The sequence below is a fragment of the Acartia tonsa genome, chromosome 13 (assembly GCF_053477335.1).
Source record: "Acartia tonsa isolate MP-2025a chromosome 13, ASM5347733v1, whole genome shotgun sequence".
Classification (NCBI taxonomy): Eukaryota; Metazoa; Arthropoda; class Copepoda; order Calanoida; family Acartiidae; genus Acartia; species Acartia tonsa.
In genome coordinates this window covers 33,295,030-33,317,348 of record NC_137272.1, presented here as the reverse complement: position 1 = coordinate 33,317,348, position 22,319 = coordinate 33,295,030, and the positions used below count along the sequence as shown (strand labels likewise).

The 22,319-nt window shown below is 34.0% G+C and overlaps 1 protein-coding gene across 1 annotated transcript; it reads right to left on the bottom strand.

Moving 5' to 3' along the window:
* Positions 1-13,774: 13,774 nt before the first annotated feature.
* LOC145335262 (cAMP-responsive element-binding protein-like 2) lies at positions 13,775-22,068 on the bottom strand. The gene is made up of 5 exons (XM_080181000.1): positions 22,063-22,068; positions 21,741-21,843; positions 20,336-20,520; positions 19,543-19,606; positions 13,775-18,729 (listed from the first exon to the last, which is right to left on the bottom strand). Exons 1-5 carry the CDS (start codon positions 22,066-22,068, stop codon positions 18,653-18,655), a joined length of 435 nt encoding a protein of 144 aa, XP_080037126.1. The 3' UTR covers positions 13,775-18,652.
* Between the last annotated feature and the right edge of the window lie 251 nt (positions 22,069-22,319).

The following is a 22,319-nucleotide window of genomic DNA, read 5'->3' as shown; positions in this document are numbered from 1 at the left end:
TTGCAACAAATTTATGTACAATTTCGTTAGACTTAGAAATTAATGTTCTGCTTATTATGTAAGTTCTGACACTCTACATGTGTTGATATTTTCGTTTGTCCTACTTTTTAAGAGCTTCGCCTTTATGGATGTTGTCACCCTTGCTTTATTACAAAACCGTATTGTATGTGTACTGCATTAGAGTTTAATTGAAATAAATATAAAAGCTTTTCTATAACTAGGCTTTGCACGTATTTGTTAGTTAACAAGGATGACAACATCCATAAAAGCGAAGCACTGAAACGGTAGGACAAACGGACATTAACACTTGTATAGTGTCTAAACTAAATAATCAGAATATAAAAGTATAAGAGTCAAAACAAAATTTTAAATAACAATGTTGAAAAACTGCTTGATACAGGATAATGTTTATGGACATACTTACATTTTTAGGACTTAATTATAGAGTTGCTTAGCATAAATATTGTTCTTTGTCGTCCCAGGAATCAATATGCCAAAAATCAGATCAAACGGATAATTAGATCACATAAAAATTTGTTTTTAAAGTAGAAAAATCAACATGTTTAAAATGGACGTACGGACATTCTGGTAATGATTATAGAGTTGCTACGCCTTCTAAATCGTACCTAACTAATACAGGAATCACCATGCAAAGTTTGAAATCGATAGGACAATTCTAACATGCCTAAATTAACGAATAAAAGCTATCTATCTCGGACGGACAGACGGACCGACCCTAATTATAGAAAAGCTTCGCTTTTAATAAGTGTATAACATGCTGGCGCCTACGCACCTCTAGGGCAACTTGAGGAGGGTGGGGTTGAATTAGATAACCCTATTTTTTTCAAGGAGAACCCTTTCGGTTCAGTGGTTAGCGAGATCATTCGGCACAGACAGACACCCTTTTTCTTTAATATAAGGATTGAGATAAAAAAAACTTTAGTTCATGCTTTTAATGATGTTGTCATCCTTGTTCTAAATCCATAACATAAATTTGTAAGCTAGACTACATACACGGAAATACTTAGTTGTTCGAGGTTTTGCCATTTGGTTAATTTTAATTTTAAAACAAGGATGGCAACATACATGAAAGGAAAAAATAATAAGACCATAACAAGTGAAGCTCTTAAATATCAATGTAAAAAAGATAATTGCAAACGGGATTCTTTTATCCCTTAAAGTTTACAGGATAAGTAAGATAAGAAAAGAAAAGTTCCACAAGAAAATTGTTTGATGCGAAGCATCTCTGTAATCAATTGTGTTATGTAACTAGCATCCTGTATTTAACTGATTCTAGTATAAAATTCAGCGAAATTTCTTTAAACTTTTAGATTATAATGAATATTAATTCGTTGTTAATGTTTCTAATTAGTTAAGTTTTGTTTTTATTGATGTTGTCATACTTTTATAAAAGTTTATCTGAGCTCTATGCAAATTAAACAACAATTTTAGAAATTAAATTATTTTATTTTGATAGTTTTAGATGAATTTATGAAATTTTTCGTGACGATATAAGAGTTCAAACAATTCATTTGAAATTTAATTAATAGTATTAGGTGCAGTGGTTTAAATTTTATGTTTGAAATTAACTTTTTTGTCATTTTTAAGTTGTACTTTGACTTTTATACAGTGTGTTTTTTTTAATAGAATTTTTTGAAAGCAATTTTACCCCATTTATAGTTATCAGAAGTTAATGATTAATGGCTCATTTTCTTCGTTTTTTAAGACAATTAATAGGACATTTAAAAAAATTTAAGTTATTATTTAAAAAGTACAGTAAAAGCTATCAATCATTAAATTCTGATCACTATAAGTGGGGCAAAATTGCTTTCGAAAAAGTTCTCTTAAAAAAACACACTGTAGTTCTCAGATATCTATAATAAAAAGTCATGGCCAAAAAAGCTTAAGATCTCGGTAACCAGTGAACCGATTGGAATCTTCAGGGACTATATTTACTGGTCCTGTGATGGTTTTAAGCTATTTTCTTGGAGGTAGGACACCCCAAATAAAAAAAAATCCTCCTCAATTTTTAAAATCATCATAAAAAAATTTCACAAATATAGTATATATGTAAAGATGGGTCTAGTAATAAATATTCTCAATTTGACTAAGATGCCCTAGCTTTTACCTCTTGGGACAACGCCCCTAGAGGCTAGGGCCGAAAAAGTTAGTGCATTGTACACCCCAATAATGATACACAAAATTATCCCTTCTGTAGATTAAGATTAAAGGTTAAACGTTTGAACACTTTCAACCATTTTCAATAAATAATGATGTTACAATGAGCTTGGAGTAAGTTAGATTTATCTCCCATTGTCCTTTCTCTCTTTGCAGGGAGAGAGTGGACAATGGACTGTTTATTATCTAATCCCAAAAGTTTTATGATAACGTTTTCTTAATCGCTGGCTTAAAAACTTTAGGTACTCTAGTAAATTTTAATTTGTTGATTCATTTTGGTAATTTTGAGTATCATCATTAGGGATGTACATCAATGTATCGGCGCTTGTCTAATCCATTAAGATCCCTGTAGATTTATCTTCCATAGTCCTTTCTCTCTTTTAGACTCATTATGTGAAAGGGTTTGATGTTATGGGGGGGATAAGTATACAGGAATTTCCCCCAGAATTGAAAATTAAAATTATAGTTGTATTGTAGTTTGGCCTCTGGCAAAATTTTCAATCATGACACAGTGGGTGGGGGGAGGGACGGGTGGGTGGTGGCTATGGGATTAAAGGAAAAGTAAATAACGTGAAACCAAACTAGCGGCATTTTCAAGGGGCTTGGTATTTTTGGGAAGGGTGGAGATACCCTTCCCCAGAAAATTTGAAAACTCTCCCTGAACAAATAAAATGCTTCACTGTAAATGAGAACCATATCGGTTCAGCGCTTAGCAAGATCCTTCGCTACAGACAAAAAAGTTTACTGCTTTATATAATACTAGCGGCTACGCCCCTAGAGGCCTCTAGAGAAACATGAGTAGGGGGGGGGTGGCGGTTAAAAAATAGTTAAAAACCTTCCCTGGACCTATAAGAAGCTTCACTGTTAAGGAGAAACATATCGGTTCAGCGCTTAGCAAGATTCTTCGCTACAGACAAAAAAGTTTACTGCTTTATATAATAGGATGGCTAAATAATTCAAAACAAGTGTGACAAAATCAATAATAAGCCTTCCATATCAAATATCAGAAGAGAAAAAAACACATTATCTTATAGAAATATTAACTATGAAGTAGCTTCACTACTAAAAAAATCTAATATAATTTCGAAGTAGTCACTATTTTCTCATATAAATTTAAGTGCGCGAAAAGATATGTAAAAATTGGCCAATTTAAAAGTCCCCTTTTCTGTGTATATATAAAAGATTGGGTCAGATAGAAGGATGGATGTACCTGTAGAGCCATTCTTATCAGAGATTTAGGGATCGGGCAATGGATCTAAAATTCATTTTCTCAGCTGTTTTGGACTCTGGGTACTGGAACTAATGCAACTTTTCTTATTGTGGCTTATTTTGAAAACTTTGGGGGAGTTGCGCATATAATGCCGCTGAAAGTTTTCTCAAAGCAGACGAATCTTACGGAACATAATCCTTATAATAAAGTAACAGGATGTCTATCTGTTTGTCTGTTTGTTTGTGTGAACCGAAAGATATTGTTAACTGCTGAACCAATCGGGTTCTCCTTAACAGGGTAGCTTCTCATAGATCCCAGGAAGGTTTATAACTATTTTTTGGGATGGTACCACCACCCTTCCAAGAGAAATCACAATAAATCAAAAATTTTATGTTAAGTATAGAGACTCCTTCACAACATTGTGAGGTATCGCAGTGACTTGAAAAGAGACTTGAAAGCAACATAGCTAGGTATTGTAGAGACTTGAACAAAAAATAAAAAAAAAACATTTAAAGTGCCACTAGAGTCCTCTAGGGGTGTAGCCGCTAGTGTACTCAAAAAGTAGTAGACAATAATAAGAATTTTCAAAATAACTTTTTTCTTTTCTCAATTTGATAAGATTTGCACTTGTCAAACTGTAAATATTTTCTAGATAAATCTGGATTTAATTATTCCATCCCTACATCCCAGCATTCTTCTAAATTTTACTTTCATTGTCAGGCCAAACTTTCTGTACAAAACTTTCTCATCCTTGATGGGACATTTCTTAGGAAAGTAAAAGTTATTTTTGGTAGGGAGGGCCAGGGGACATTGGGATGTTTATTACACTAGGCTTCAAAGTTTTATAATGTTGTTTTCTTATTTGCTGGCTTAATAACTGTGGGGACTTTTTGATTGGTTGGATAATTAAGTCAAGTTATATTGTGTAAAATCATTGGGGAATTACATCAACTTATTATCGGCCATTGTCTATACCTTTAGATCCCTACATTTTGGGTGCCATAGCTAATTTATTAACTAGACTTTTAATATATCTTGATTGGGTTGTACAAACTAGCAGTGCCCACCAAAAGTTCTAATGCATGCTGCACTGTGATTGGCTGAAATTCGGCTCACCCCGATCTGGCTCACCACTAAAATGATTTAAAGATCCAGCTCGGCAGAAAGATGCCTACTATTCGATAAACAACTGTCTTACTACCGTACATTAATTTATTATTAGTTGTCTTATCTTTTAAGATCCCTGCAAATACGGTTACAGCTGAATTATATACGACAGAGCAGTCCAATCATTTAAAGCTGCCGCTGCTAATCATCATATGAAAAATTAACCAGGGATCTAAAGAGATAAGACAATGGCCGATAAATTGAAGTACGTCCCCAATGACGATTACCCCTTCTGTAGATTAAAATTACCGGTTGTAACGTTTGAACATTCAACTTAATGCACCAACCAAACAAAATTTACTGTTTAGAAGAATTATAAAATTCAAGTTGCATAAAACTTTCACTTGAAATATTTAGAACATTTACCTCAACACCGCGTTTGTACAATAATACTATTTTTTTGTTTTTAAAATTCAGAAAATAAAGTGAGGTGATAAAACAAAAAATATATTGTTTTGATATTAATAATTTGGAAAATTTCAATTTTTATCCTTTTAAAAGCAAAGCTTTTCTATAATTAGGGTCGGGCTGTCCGTCCGTAACGGTTATCTTTTTCCATTAATTTATATATGTTAAAATTGTCTTATGTTTTTCATACTTTGAAATATGATTCCTGTAACAGTTAGGTACGACTTAGGAAGCATAGCAACTCTGTAATCGTTAACAAAAAGTCTGTGCGTCCATTTAAAACATGTTGATTTTTAACCTTTTTAACAACAATTTTTTAAGTGTTTTAATTATCCTCTTCATCTAAGATTTGGAATTCTTTTTTTGTAATCAAGTCCTTAAAATAAAAGTATGTCCTTAAACAGTATCCAGTATTTAACCATTTTTAACTCAAAAATACAAACAATTTTGTTCTTATTTATACATTGTTTGTATGTTGAAGTGTAAAATGTATTATAATGTATTGGGCTACACTGGTATTAGAGAAGGCCGGGCATTTGGACATTTGGAAGAAGCTTTGCAAAGTGTCTCAAAAATAAGCCATGTGACGTCATAAAAATGAGAAAGAGATGGGAGAAGTGGGAAAAAAGAGATGGATATTCCCTTATATTTATGACGTCACATGGCTGATTTTTGAGACACTTTGTAAAGCTTCCATTTTGAACACTAATAGAGTAGTTAAGTTACTAACAATATAAAACATAAAAACAAATGCAAGGTAAACAAACTTGGCTTTTATAGCTTTCTTTTAGGGTGGTTACGCCATGAAATAGTATATAGTTGTAGTACTGCCGATATTACCTCTATATGTGGGCGAGGTTGCAGTCTTGACAATGTAATTCACTGTCAGGTCCCTGGGAGGGAGGTGACATTGGGATGTTTATTATACTAGTCCCCAGAGTCTTTTTATAACGTTTTCTTATTCACTGGCTTAACAAACTTGGGGACTTTTATTCAATTTTGATTGGTTAGTTCATTTCATTTATTGTCCAAACCTTTCAACCACTAATTGTAATATACAGAAGGGGGTATTTTGTGTATCATCATTGGGGATGTACTGCAGTTTATCGCCAATTGTTGTATCCCTTTAGATCCCTGGTCAGGTCCAGAAAACAAGGGTAAAAAATAGGAACAATATCTCCCTTTCTGTCCAAACACAGGAACAATATCTCCCTTTCTGTCCAAACACAGGAACAATATCTCCCTTTCTGTCCAAACACAGGAACAATATCTCCCTTTCTGTCCAAACACAGGAACAATATCTCCTTTTCTGTCCAAACACAGAAACAATATCTCCCATTCTGTCCAAACACAGGAACAATATCTCTTTTTCTGTCCAAACACAGGAACAATATCTCCCTTTCTGTCCAAACACAGGCACAATATCTCCCATTCTGTCCAAACACAGGAACAATATCTCTTTTTCTGTCCAAACACAGGAACAATATCTCCCTTTCTGTCCAAACACAGGCACAATATCTCCCATTCTGTCCAAACACAGGAACAATATCTCTTTTTCTGTCCAAACACAGAAACAATATCTCCCTTTCTGTCCAAACACAGGCACAATATCTCCATTTCTGTCCAAACACAGGAACAATATCTCTTTTTCTGTCCAAACACAGAAACAATATCTCCCTTTCTGTCCAAACACAGGAACAATATCTCCCTTTCTGTCCAAACACAGGAACAATATCTCCCTTTCTGTCCAAACACAGGAACAATATCTCCCTTTCTGTCCAAACACAGGAACAATATCTCCCTTTCTGTCCATACACAGGAACAATATCTCCCTTTCTGTCCAAACACAGGAACAATATCTCCCTTTCTGTCCAAACACAGGAACAATATCCCCTTTCTGTCCATACACAGGAACAATATCTCCCTTTCTGTCCAAACACAGGAACAATATCTCCCTTTCTGTCCAAACACAGGAACAATATCTCCCTTTCTGTCCAAACACAGGAACAATATCTCCCTTTCTGTCCAGACACAGGAACAATATCACCCTTTCTGTCCAAACACATGAACAATATCTCCCTTTCTGTCCAAACACAGGAACAATATCTCCCTTTCTGTCCAAACACAGGAACAATATCTCCCTTTCTGTCCAAACACAGGAACAATATTTCCCTTTCTGTCTAAACACTCAGGGTATTATATGTAAGAAAACACCATAACCTTACCCATACATAGCTGCTGCAGTACAAGATGCCTAAAATTCGTAATGTCTCAAGTATGACCCGCACCGACACCTCCCCGACAGCAAGCCGACTTTAATTCGCTAATTTTGCTGGTTTATTTTGCAGTTTTACTGGGACAACCTGTTTTACTTGGTTTTACTAGAGACAAAAGTAAGAGTTTGTATCTTGATTGTCCGCAACTTAAGGATAGGCCAGTGAAAAATAAACGCTCCCTCAATTTCAGTAAGTCTTCGAATCCGATGAATATCCGGTGGATTAGAACCGGTTCTCAGACATACTGAAAAATTATGTATATTATCATATTACAGGCAATTCCCACGAATATTAAAATAAAAATCATAAAATTAATAACAGTTTTATAATTTTTCTATTTAAAAACCGTGGAAAGCTGTCTATACTACGATGCGATGAATAACTATTATATATTTCTTGTATGGTTCTCGGTATTTTTTCCGTGAGTAATAATTATCAGAGAGATAAGGCTGTTTAAAACACTAGTCCCCAAAGTTTTATAATAACGTTTTCTTATTCTTTGGCTCAACAATTTTGGGGACTATAGTAATTTTTCATTGGTTCATTAGTGTTTAACCCTTTACAGTCGGGCCCCTTGTCGCACCTTAATCGGTCGGGGGGGGGGGGGGGGGGGGCGCTATTAGAGCTAGAGGGCTATATTTTTTTGTGCAAGTGCCCTGTTTAATAATGAATTTCCGACCTTAAGTCTAAGTCAATTTTCGCTTCCTTCACCCTTTTATTTAACAACCTTTGTTTTTAGGTCTTTTTTTACTTAAAAATTTCAAATGGCTGTAATTTTCTTATTTTTGAAGCTATAAGAAAATTTTTTATCCAGAAAATGTTTATCTTTATGTAAATTTTACATTAGAAATATCAAAATATAAATTTCAGCGGCCGCAGCTGTACTTGGCAGCTGCCAGTCGCCGCAGTCGGCGGTCGGCGGATCTTCATGAAATTTTAATACGTTATGTAGACATGTAAGAAAAGCTTAAGTTTAAAATTTGAAGTCTCTAAGTCAAAAATTGCGGCCACAGGAGCCTTTTAAAGATTTCTGGAGACCTGCAGGATCATACCTGGAATCTGAAAGTGACTCAAACACCTGTATTTCATATAAGGATGTACTACTAGAGGATTTTTAGTATTTTGCTATGATAAAATGCTTTGTTTTAGTCAAAAAAAATATGTTTGCTCTTTACCTGGATGACCCTGCCAGGTTTGCTGGCATCCTGTGCCCGCTAGGATGGAGATATTCAAAAAATTCCAACTCTCAGTTATGTGTCATACCCATACTTAAAAAGTCAAGCAGTTTGGGCTCTTTTTCTTTCACACACAGAAAATGAGATGGAAAAAACCGGATGGGGGGGCCTTCCAGACCGTTAAGGGTTAATCATATTAACCACTAATTTTAATCTTCAGAAGGGGTAATTATGTGTACCATCATTCAGGGTGTACATTAATTTATCGGCCATTGTCTTATCCCTTTAGATCCCTGGGTTTAACTAACACTATATGGAATCAAATACGGACAGACACGGTAACGCGTATAGTAGCTTCACTACTACAACTATTACTCAACTAATAAAGGTACTAAGAAAAGAGGTAATGTCTGATTGAGCCAATAGGAGAACCGCATCAGTACATACATTTAATTTCATTGGTTGATATTGTGTACACATTTTGTTACGAAGGCATGTTTTTTTTTCATTTCATACATAGATAAAAGTCAGCTGTAAACAGTATATTTTCTTAGTAGAAAGCTTTGCGGAATCAGAATTAATTGCCCAAAAAAATTCGTCTTAAATTTGAAAGCTTCAAACAGGGGTAGATTCTTTTTTAAAAAGTTAGGCTGGCTACTTGCTGGTGAAGCAAAATAATTTTTGTAAAAAACCCTCCAAAATCGAATAAAGAAATTTACAAAAATTAAATAAAATCTTAAAAGGGTTATTAATATATGACTTTGTTTAATTTTTGTAGATTTTTAATGTGCTTTTGGATGATTTTTCACAAAAATAATTTTGCCTCACTATCAAAATCAGCTTGAGTCGAAAGTAAACAATACTTTTGTCTGCTAGAAATGTTCCTTCTTAGATTTGACGAAAAAAGGGTTCAGAATATGCTTCTATTCTTATATTTCTATTACTCAACTCAACCCTTAAATCAGTTTTTATACCCATCTTTAAATATTGACAAAATCGTAGACAGGGATATTTATTCCAAAATGTAAATGCTTAAAAACAGAACAAACTATTATTAAGATTTGTTTAGTAATTTTTTGAATTCTTCAACTCGCGACCATGGCTCAATTCATAGCGCATCTGCACGACGTCGGGGAGGTGGTTCAAATCTCTGCCCAAAACCGCATCATAATCAGAGACGTCAAAAATGGCTCATATTGCTGCTATGTCAGGTGCCGACATAATAGAAATAAAATACCTTGACCCATAAACAGGTGCAACTCATTGCCATTCTCAGACAAAGTTAGTGCAATAAAGAGTTGGGTTGTCTGATATTCAACCTAATATCCACCAGTGGGCGTTAGAATATTGAATTAAAAATTACAGTTTATGTGATGTTGAAGTTGTCGCCAAAAAATGATATACTATGCTAATTATGACTGCACACAGAACAACAGGGGAAGGGGGATGTACTTCCCCTCACGTCTTTAGGCTAATCCGCTATCTTTAATACAAAGTAGAACGATGTTTTCTGTCTGTTTGTTTGTAGCGAAGGATCTCGCTAACCGTTGAACCTAACGGGTTCTACTTTAGAGGGAAGCTTCTCATAAGTCTCAGGAAGGTTTATAATTATTTTGATGGAGGGTACCACCACCCTCCCAGGAGAAATCGCCCCTAGAAAAAAATTATCCTCCCCCCAAAAAATTATTTTTTTTATGACTTAAATCAAAAATGAGGGAGGGGGGGGGGCAAAAAAAAAATTTCCTCCCCCACCTAAAAAAAATTTTTTTTTACTTTTTCTTTTGAAATATAAAATAATAAATGGGTTATCTAATTCACTCTCCCCTAGTAAAATATATTTATAACTAGCAGCTGCATAGACGTCCAAGGGGGGGGGGGTAATGGGGCGATTACCCCCCCCTCCAAACGAATTTGGGGGGGTAAAAAAAAATTTGCGGCGCGCTTTGCGCGCCATTTTACCCCCCCCCCTAAAACCGAATTACTCCCCCCTTAAAAAAATTTTACCCCCCCCCAAAATAAAAAGCTTGGACGCCCCTGAGCAGCTGCGCCCCTAGCATCTAGGGGCTCTGTATTTAAGACCATCCTTATTCTTGAATCTAAAAACAAAATAGCCTAAAATCATCAGAGATTCTATATGAAGAATCCCTAGAGAGGAGAACTCAATCAATTCAGTAATCATTGAAATCTTAAGCTTCAGACAAATCAATACTTTTGAATCTAAACAAAATAGCCTATAATCATCACAGATTCTATATGAAGATTAACTTCAGTAATCATTGAAATCTTAAGCTTCAGACAAAAAATACCTAACTGCTTTATATGATAGGATAGGCATAATCATAAATCTTTCATCCAACGACATCCAATTCTGTACTGTAATACTCCACAAAGAGTTTTGCACTTGAAAAAAGAAGATTTCTGTTCCTTTATTTATATTTCAAAATACACATCCCAATCCTTATGTCCTGTCGTTAAATGTAGGTGAAATTTACCTAACCACCCAACGCCCTACTATATAATATTGCTAGGGGCGAAACTCACAAAAAAAAATTAGGGGGTCAGCGGGGTAATTACGTTCTCTAACTAAACGTCCAAACAAACCAACGAATAATTTAGAATGTCTTTGAGTAGCGCTTCAATTACAATTTTACTTTACTTTTAAAGAAATTTTACAACAAGAATAAAATTTTTGAAGTTAATTTCAATAAATCATTAAACTTCCCAATTACATGTCTTATTATTGATTTTAAAATCCATCAAAAACACAAAAAGTATATTGCCATTACCAAATCCCAGGAATAAGGTAAAACCAATAAGCGAAATAAATCTAGAATACTAATAAGGTGGGCAGATGTAAAGTTCGTCCATTTTACTATGTGTTGTCCCTCAACGACAGCTGAAATTACTTATAGGTTTCGTGTTTTTTTCGAATTAAATTCGTTGTTGGTATATGCTGACCAAAACAAATATGTCAACAACAAAAAAAACATTTGGTGTAAATTTGTGTGAAAACTTTTTTTGTGGAATTAGATGTAAAAATGATGAGGGGTTTTGAATAAGTACTTTTTCCAGGGACAATGTTTGATAATTATTTAATCAACAATTCTGGACCGAGGTAAGCAGGGGGGGGGGGGTGGAAGTATCATATTTTGTCATTTGGGCTTTGCCCCTAGGTGTTGGGGGGGGGGGGTCTTCGCATCCCATTCTTTTTTTTCTTTAAAAGAAACATTTTTTTGAGGGGCAGGGGATTTTTCTTTTGGCCGGGGGATTGGGTTATCCCAACCCTCAAGAAAATATGATAAAATCCCTGCAGGACCAATAGCTATATTCTATGAAGAGTAGAGCCCAATTGGTTCGGTAGTTACTGAGATCTCAAGCTTCAGACAGGCGGACGGACGGACAGATAACTTTGATAATTTTGGTTAATTGGATAATTATCATCCAACCAGCGGCTAAGCCCCTAGAGGCCTTTAGAAAAAAATTTGACAGGAGGATATTCTTGGGTGGGGACCGACGACCCGTCCTCCATTTTTAATTTTATCTCCCCAAAACAAGTTATAATCCTTCGCAGGATCTAAGAGAAGCTACGCTGTAAAGAAGAACCATAGCGGTTCAGCGGTTGCAGAAATCCTTTGGTACAGACAGATAGACACACACAAAGACCCTACTACTAATATATATAAGAAAAAACAAAACAGCATTCCTGAAAAGCTGAAGTTTGTCACTTGTTATTCAGTTATTTTGCACCAGACAAAAAAATAAAAAAAATATTTCTTGTGGAAATAATAGAAAATAAATGTGTACGTTTTGTTGAAAAACGCTTTGAAAACATGTTTTTTATTGATAAAAAAATAAAAATATTATTTTCTTTTTTGAACGAAAAGAAATTGAACATAGTTTTATTCTAGTTGAATAGAATATCTATAATACAAAGTAGAACGATGTCTGTCTGTGTGTCTGTTTGTTTGTTTGTAGCGAAGGATCTCGCTAGCCGCTGAACCGATCTGGTTCTCCTTTACAGGGTAGCTTCTCATAGGTTCCGGGAAGGTTTATAACTATTTTCTTGGGGAGTGGGACACCAAAAAAATTAAAAATGCCCCCCCCAAAAAAAATTTTTTTTTTTTCTTTTTAAAACTAAAATCAAAATAGTGCGGAAGACTTCCTCCCCCCCCCCCCCAAAGAAAAATTATTTTTAGATTTATTTTTAAAAATCTAAATTACAAAAAATTGGTTTGATCAAACCTCTTGGGGGTAAAGCCCCTAGAGGCTAGAGGCGAAGCCGCTAGTAAATAAAAAAGTATAGGTATTTGAGGAAACTTTATTTAAAATAATTTTATGATTTATACTTTCATATTCGTGGAAAATTGTCTGTACATGATATACCTGATTTTCAATATGGCTTAAAGCCAGTGGATATTAATCCGTTTTGACGCCTGCAACAGTTTTTGCAAAAACAAGGATGACAACATCCGTAAAAGCGGAGCTCTGATGTGGAAGGACAAACGAACATTAACACTTGTAGATTGTCAGAACTGAATTAGCAGAATATTGATGCATCAGAACAAACAATATTTTAAGAAAATTTGTTGCAAAACTGCATAAATAGATGATAATGTTTAAGGACATACTTACATTATTGGGACTTGTTTATAGAGATGCTTCGTTTATAACATTGTACCTTTCAACATCAAGGAATCAGTTTTCAAAAAATCAGAAGAATCGGATAATTTAACATACAAAAATTTGTTGTCAAAAAAGTTACTTACTTAAGGTCGGAAATTCATCATAACACAGGGGACTTGTACAAAAAAATTAGCCCTCTAGCTCTAATAGGAACTGAGATAATATGGGGGGGCGTTGAACGCCCCCCCCCCCCCCGACTGATTAAGGTGCGGCAAGGGGCCCGACTGTTAAGGGTTAATAAAAACAAAAAAATATATTTCTTTTTACATATTGAATATATATTTAGTTTTACATAGATTATTACAAGTATTATCATATTTTACATTAAATTTGGTAATTAATTTTACATTATATGAGAGTTAATAACATTTATATACAATCCTCAAAAAATATACATTTTACTTTTTCTTCGTTATTCAATAATGATTTTATGGATCATGGAAAGAAAACGAAGTAGCGGGTTTCGACGAATTTTCACAGCAATATTTGATGGTTAATTTAGGTTAGGTTAGGCAAATGTTAGAACCCCTGCATGGGCTAGAAAAAGGAGAAAAGCTAATGTGAAAATACGACGAGACCCGCTACTTTTTCTATGATTCGATCCTTTTAAGTAGCAAATCTTCTCTATAAATGTTAGAATTAAATGGTTGGTCTCTACGTATTTGTTTTCTAAACTGTCACGCTGTTCATTTTGGGAAATAATTAATTAACCGGCGTTTCCCCTCAAAGTCCCTAGTAGAGCATAGAAACCCCTCACCTTGTTTAGAAATAAATAAAAAAGCAATTAAAAGTTAGGTTATATAGGGTAGACCTGAGGGTTCTAACACCGCCGCAGGTGTAGGCCCCGCAGGCTTTAACCATAAAGAAATTTCATATTTTTAATCCTTATACTAAAGTAACAGGATGTTTGTTTGTCTGTGTGTGTATTTGTGTGTCTGTACCGAAGGATCTCGCTAACCGCTGAACCGATTGGGTTCTCCTTAACAGGGTAGATTCTCATATGTCCCGGGAAGGTTTTTAACTATTTTGGGGGAGGGTACCACCACCCTCCCAAGAGAAATCACAATAAAATCAAAATTTTTAAAATATTTTCGCCGCATAGTGTCGCTACCGTAGTCTCGCTAGCTTAGTCGCGCTGCGTAGAAGAATGAATTTAAGAGCTGATAACATAGACAAATTATTTCTAATATTAGATATTTAAAATAAATTAAAAACATTTAAATGCCACTAGAGGCCTCTAGGGGCGTAGCCGCTAGTCCTTATACTAAAGTAACAGGATGTTTATGTGTTTGTACCGAAGGATCTCGCTAACCGCTGAACCGATCGGGTTCTCTTTAACAGGGTAGCTTCTCATAGGTCCCGGGAAGGTTTATTACTATTTTGGGGGAGAGTACCACCACCCTCCCAAGAGAAATAACAATAAAATCGAAAAAATTTAAATATTCCCGCTGCATAGTGTCGCTAGCGTAGTGGCGCTGCGTAGAGACATGAATTTAACACCTGATCGTAACATAGACAAATTATTTCTCAAATTAGATATTTAAAATAAAAAAAGAACATTTAAATGCAACTAGAGGCCTCTAGGGGCGTAGCCGCTAGTTTAGAAAAAAGAAGCAGCAAATAGTGCATAATAAAAGATGACGTCAAACAATACAAATAACAAATGATAAGCCAGTATAAATTTCAACATTTGTCAATTAAAATGTATACTAGCCTATCATTGGTCATTAGTATTGTATTGTATTGTAATAAACATAGGGTAATGTTATGTTCTCACCAAATATCCTTATTTGACAATATCTAAGTAATTTAAAGTAGATATTTTCTATTTATTTAAGATTCTGAAGAAAATAAACTATTATACTTTTACTTATTTGTATTTAATGTAAACTTGGGTATCAATTTCAAACTCCACGATTTCCATGCTCAAATTTAATGATTAAATGCTACCAATGCACCATAAAGAGTAGCTTAGCTCCTGAAATTGAATTTATAATACTACTAAAAATAGATTTACAGTTATAATAATAATGATACTACTTTTCATACATCAATTGTTTTCGTTATAATGATAGATATTATACAGGGAGGGAGTGGACATTTGGCTACACTAGTCCCCAAAGTTTTATAATAACGTTTTCTTATTAGGTGGCTTAAAAATTTTGGGGGATTTTATTGAATTTTGTTGACGAAGCCCATTTTGTTCCGAATTTGTATCACTTTTGAAAAGTGCGACTCCAGTTACGTCATATTTTTCTTTCCCGAAAAAGGGAAGGGGGAAAGAAGAAAAAAAGGGAAGGGGGGAAGAAAAAAGAGATGAGAGAAAAGGGGGTTTTCCCCATCTCTTTTGAAGAGATTTTCTTCCCCCCTTCCCTTTTTCGGGAAAGAAAAATATGACGTAACTGGAGTCGCACTTTTCAAAAGTGATACAAATTCGGAACAAAATGGGCTTCGTCAATTTTGTTTGGTTGGTTCATTAAGTTGAGTGTCAAAACGTTTCAACCACTAGTTGTAGTCTAACAAGGGGTACTTTTTGTATTATCATTGGGAATGTACATTAATTTATCGGCCATTGTCTTATCACTTTCAATCCCTGAATGTTAGAGGATATAGAGCTACAAGTATTGTATTCATAAGTAGCGCAGCTTTAATAGTTATTTATCGCATAAACAGTTTTCCGCGGATAAAAAAATATACAATTACAAGATTAAACCAATTTTGTTGGCCCCGAGATGCCGAAGCTGCACGACTTGACAAAACTGGTTTTAATATTCTGATTGTACATTTTTATATTCCCAGAAAACTGGATACAACACGATGATATATGTACATTATACATATTTTTGAAAAAATATACCGACCAACGAACAGCAATCAAGAAATTTTCCGACGGGCAGGGTTCGGCAGCCGCGCCTCAGCCGACGGGAAATATCTTGTTTGGAGTGTCCAATTGATTAAGTGAATCAACACACAAAAAAAATATATTAAATTTGACACTATAATCTGCTCCAAAATTTACTAAATGCCAGGTAGGAAAGTAGTGGCGCTTGACTGATATGGCCCTCCTTTTAAATGAAGCTTCTTATAATGAAGGATGGGTACCTCTACCCTTTCCGAGAGAAATCGCTCCAAGAAAATAATTTTCCTCTTCTCTAAAATTCAATAAGTGGGACAACACCCCCCCCCCCCCCCCTACTTTAAGTGCATATAAATGCTTGAAATCTCCCTGAAAATTTTAATCCATAGTCAATACAAAATCGTTTTAGTGAATATATTGTAGGAACAAAAGAATATACTTATTTAGAAATGCGGGAAGTGATTTTGCAACCGGAAACTATTCTTAAGTTGCAGAGTAGCTACACTGTACTAAAAGAAATACATGTACATTATTCATGGTTTAGAATAGTAGATTTAGTTACAATTAGAGTAATACAAGCTGATATGTTAATGCCAGGGCTCGGTTGCCGCGCGTCAGCCGCGTGTATGCCTCAGTGAAATTGTCACATTATTATTCTAAAAATCAGCTGAATGTAAAAAACTGTTCTTAAACATACAATATATCTTTACAGAAAATTAATTTTTAAACAGAAGTGGGTTTTAGTTTGAGTCTCTTGCGTGGCTGGGGTGCGTCTGCCGAGCCCTGGTTCATCCAAATTGAAAAAGGAACACATTATAATAACAGGGGAACATCATTGGAAAATAATAATTACCCCCTATAAGAGAATTAGCAAAATAGTAATTTAAAAAAAATCTTAACTATCTCTGAACGCTTCACTAGTAGGTATAATCAATAAATCGCCAACTTTAGCAACAGTCGAGTAAATATCCTATCATTGCATTCGATTATATATAAATCATATTCAAAGTGAACTATCATTTCCGCTAGTGTTTTTACCAGGAGGGAGGGGACATTGGACTGTAAATTATGTTCGAAACATTTTTTCTCATTTATTAGCTTGTAAACTTTTAATAATTTTATTGAATCTTGATTAGTTGGTTGAAACTAGCAAGATGAAAACAAGATTAGTTTTTATGAAATCTGATGCCTTTTCAGTCAGATCTGATGAAAAATGGCAAAGATACGCAAATTTTATTTAAACAGCCTATTACTCTAGTAAAAAGTTCAATAAAAATAAAAAATCCGCTATAAAACAAACAAATAGATAAGATTTTGTAGGTCATTGTTTTGAAGGTCTCTAGGGCCATATAAAGGAGAAAGCTTTACTAAAATTTTGAATAGGTGGAAGAAGTAAAAACTACATGCCTTTTCATCTAAAAGTCATCAAAAATAGAATTTTTAAAAGCAGCTTGGAGTGCCTAATATAAAATGACGTCATACAATACAAATGAAATGCCAGTATAATTTACCATTGGTCAATAAAAATGTATACTGGCCTGTCATTGGTCATTTGTATTGTATGACGTCATATTTTATTATGCATTCTAAGCTGCTTCAAATTTTTGCAGAAGTAATAACACACAATAATACATAATGCACTGATTCATAAATCTTTCAAACAATAGAAATACACAAAAAATATAAAAAGTTAAGTTAAATATAAAACAAATTTGTATTTTAATCGGTCGGAGAAACAGTTTTTTTCATAAATAATTTGGGGTATATTCTACTTGTTAATTTAAGCCTGTCTAAAACAATAAAAATAGAATGTCTATTATGTCAATAATATTTGTACAAAACAAAATTGTTTAAAAATACCTAGTATTAAAAAATTTTGAACAAAAGTATACGTTTTTTTGGTAAATAGTGTAGCATAGTGTTTTTTAAAAATATATATATACATCCTAGCTTTATTAAAAACTTAAAAATTTATAATAAAAAAGTTTTTGAATATGGTTTAAGGTTGCGTGATTATTATCATAAAAAATTATGCAAGGTATTTTTGTGATATTTTGTGACTATTTTACTTTTTTTCTACAACATATTATAATTGTTGATTATTTATGCTTATCGCATCACTTTAAACACACTTTCCTTTAGATAGTAACATAAATGATTTAAATAATATTTTTGGAGGAAAATAGTTTATAAAACGATAAGCCATGTTTTTTCAGTACGGCTTAGAACTGGTTTTAATCCAGTGGAAATGAAATAAGATTCATAGCCATACTAAAATATATTTAAGTTTTACAGATATTACTGATTTAAAAGTATATATATTTTTATTAAAATTGCCATGTTATATTATTTTTTCCACATTTATTCTATTTCACTTTTTCAAGTTTTTTTTTATATGTCCAATTTCTATGAAGTTTTTCACTAATATAATATGATTCAAATTTTAGAAAAATGTTTATTTTTTGTATCTATTTGAGGACATTTATTCCATTTATAGGGGATATTTGACTTATAAATATACTGGTACCCAAAGTTTTATAACTTCAAATTATATTATTTATTGGCCAAAAAACTTTGAATACTTTATGAATTTTTATTAGTTGGTTCTAATCTATTGGTGTCAAAACTTTTCAACCAATAATTTTATTCTATGAAAGGGGTAGTTTTGTTATTATCATTATTAAATTTCTATATAATTTTAATATTCTTCAGTATTAATTTCTTGCTTTACTTCTGATGCTTTTATGAACTCGTCCCAACCATTGGGAAGCCTTCCTGAAAAACAAAGAAATAATTACTCAGAAAACAGATTTTGGAAATAGTCTCTTTCGTAACATCGCCCCATAAGAGGCGATTCGTCGTATTTTTAAAATGGCTTTTTATAAGTTATTTTAGGTTAGGTTAGGTTATATTGGGTTAGGTGATTGCCCCACAGGGTTAGGTAATTTTCTCCGCAGGGTTAGAGCCCCCAGCAGGGGCTAGAAATTGGAGAAAGGCTACTGTGAATAATACGAAAATCGCCCCATAAGGTGCGATGTTACGAAAGGGACTAAAAACCCAAATAATAATGTTACCTATAGTTTTTTATATACAAGAGGCTGTGTCTCTAAGTGACATAAGTGATGCTTCCTCCAAAAGGTAAAGTCAATCAGATCAGTTATTGATATCTTAAGCTTCAGACAAAAAAAACTTACATAATTACATAATAGGATTGCCTAAATCAAAATAAAAGCAAAGAATTTAACCTAAACTTTCATAAAATAATTCATTTATATGAATAAGGTTTTTCTCTGTATGTTAAGATCTTAAAAACCCCTGTGGGCACTTGATAGGGGAGGGGGGAATGAATTAGAACCTAAAAAGATACGGCAAAAGAATTTTTGGGGGTTGCAAGTCATTTTTTCTAGGGAAGATTTCTATTGGGAGGGTGGTCATTCCCTCCTCCACAAAAGTTATAAAGCTTCCCATGACATATGAGAAGCTACATTGTAAGGAAGAATCATATCGGTTCAGCGGTTAGCAAGATCTTTCAGTACTGACATACTGACAGACATACGTCATATTATTACTTTTAAATTCTTGTATTACCTCTATCTAATTCTCTACACCAGGAAACATATTTTTCTAATTCTTGCTTTAGCACCATATTTGCCTGGATAGATAGATACAGAAACATATAGATACTAGCTGCTACGCCCCCTAGAAGCCTCTAGGGGCACTGAAGGTAGGAGGGGGAAAAGTAGACCTCATAGCATTTTAAATTTGAGTTCAAAAAAGTAAAAAAATATTTTTTGGAGGGAGGGGGGTAAAGACACCCACACAAAAAATAGTTTAAAACCTTCCCAGGACCCATAAGAAGCTTCACTGTAAAGGAAAACAATATCGGTTCAGCGGTTAGCGAGATCCTTCGGGACAGACAAAAAACGCTTACGTCTTTATATAATATAGGAGAATATAGAGAAATAAATAGACGGATATATAGATAAATGGCTAAATGAGTATAAGCTAAATAACTATTGATTTAGCACTATATTTATTTGCCTAGATAGATATAGATAAATAATTTATTAATGGGTAGATTGATAATAAGATAATTAGATAGAAAGACAGATAAAGGATGTATAAATGTATTGATAGATAGATAGATGACAGGATAAATAAAGAAATAAATGGATAGATAGACAGATATTTGAATAGGTAGACAAATAAATGGATGGATAGATAAATTGATAGATAGACAGATAAATGAATATGTAGACCAATTAATGGATAAATAGACAAATAAATGGATAAATAAACAAATAAATGAACAAATAAATAGGTTGCAGTTAAAAATAAAATATAGGTATAGATATAGATAAATGAAATAATAGAAAATTACCCGCTCCCGCTCAAGTATAATATCATCCAGGTACTGGTAACGCAACTTTTTCCGTGCGCGGCATTCGCGCGCGCTTTGTCTGCTCCGCTCTAGTTTGTAAGTCTCGTCAGGAGGTTGGCCGCCTCCCCGCCCACCGCGCCTCCGTCTGACCGCTTGCGGCTGCTGCGAGTCACTACCGCCACTCCCTATAAATAGAAAAATAGTTTTGAAATAAGTGATAAGTGGTTGATCCACTCATCTATACCAGGGATATATGAGAGAAGGGACTGACCTACTCTCCCCGCCCCCTCCCCCCCCCCAAAAAAAAAAAAAATAAGATCCTGCATTCTAGGGCAGAAGATAGACAGACAGAGATAATGATAGAAAGACATTTGATAGACTGACAGACAGTCAAATAGGCAGAAAAATATACAGACGGATAAAAAGACAGATAAACAGACAGGGGCAGAAATATAAACAGACAGATATACTGATAAGTAAATAAAACTACCTGGTAAATATTGCACATCTAAATTGGCTGTAGAGCCACTGGACCCCACACAGATAGTGCTCCCTTACAAAAATAGAATGACAGACAGACAGAGAGTCAGATAGATAAAACGATAAAAGTTGAATAGATAGATAGACAGTTAGATAGTTAGATAGACAAACAAATAGATAGACAGAAAGATAGACTTAGAAACTGAAAGGTACATAAATTGAAAACTACCTGGTAGATATTGCTCATCTAAACTAGCTGTAGAACCACTCGACCCAAAATAAATAGTGCTTGCATAGATAGATAGATAGACAGACCGATAGATAGATGGATACATAAATTGAAAACTACCTGGTAAATATTGCTCATCTAAACTAGCTGTAGAACCATTGGACCCAACACAAATAGTGCTAGCATACTAAGATAGAGAGACAGAGAGACAGAGAGACAGAGAGTTAGATAGATAAAACGATAAAAGTTGAATAGATAGATAGACACACAGACAGTTAGATAATTAGATAGACAAATAAATAGATAGACAGAAAGATAGACTTAGAAACTGAAAGATACATAAATTGAAAACTACCTGGTAAATATTGCTCATCTAAACTAGCTGTAGAACCACTAGAGACAACACAGATAGTGCTCCCTTACAAAGATAGAAAGACAGACAGACAGAGAGTTAGATAGATAAAACGATAAAAGTTGAATAGATAGATAGACACACAGACAGTTAGATAGACAAACAAATAGATAGACAGAAAGATAGACTTAGAAACTGATAGATACATAAATTGAAAACTACCTGGTAAATATTGCTCATCTAAACTAGCTGTAGAACCATTGGACCCAAAATAAATAGTGCTTGCATAGATAGATAGATAGACAGACCCCGATAGATAGATGGATACATAAATTAAAAACTACCTGGTAGATATTGTTCATCTAGACTAGCTGTAGAACCACTGGACCCCACACAAATAGTACTTCCGTCACTCCCAACATGTAGAACGCTGTAGAAGGTAAAATACTTTTAGATCAAAGTTGTATTAATAAACGAAAAGTCTAATATGTTGATTACAGAGTCCCGGATTAGAAAAATTTTGTTAAAATTTTGGCCCCCAGCCAAAATATGGTTGATTTATGCAAAGAAATGACCCATGCAAAATAATTTTTCTATAATGCAGGATCATGAAACTTTGTCCGTTTCAAAATATCTAGCCTTCTAGCCTTAGAAATGACTAAAAACCACCATTTTTTAGAGTTTATTGAGGATTGTCAAATTTGTAGAGGTTTTTTCAGGCTAGGAACGAGATAATTTAAAACAGACAAAAGTTCCTGATACTACTCCTCAATGCCTTTCCTGGAAGCACCATGAAGCCATAGTTCTAATGCAATGAATTTTTGACCTCCATAAGGGGGGCCTTAAAATTTCAAAGTGCTTGTACCGTCGCAGTTTTTGCATTACAGAAAAAATATTTTGAATGGGTCATTTTTATGCATAAC

Bases quoted from the DNA above. Each gene is read 5' to 3' on its own strand.
- LOC145335262 (XM_080181000.1), bottom strand. The intron at 20,521-21,740 runs GTAGTTTTTAAT...TTCTATTTATAG, and splicing joins AGATGAACAATATCTACCAG to GGAGTGGCGGTAGTGACTCG. The intron at 19,607-20,335 runs GTAATTTTCTAT...CTATCTATCCAG, and splicing joins TTATACTTGAGCGGGAGCGG to GCAAATATGGTGCTAAAGCA.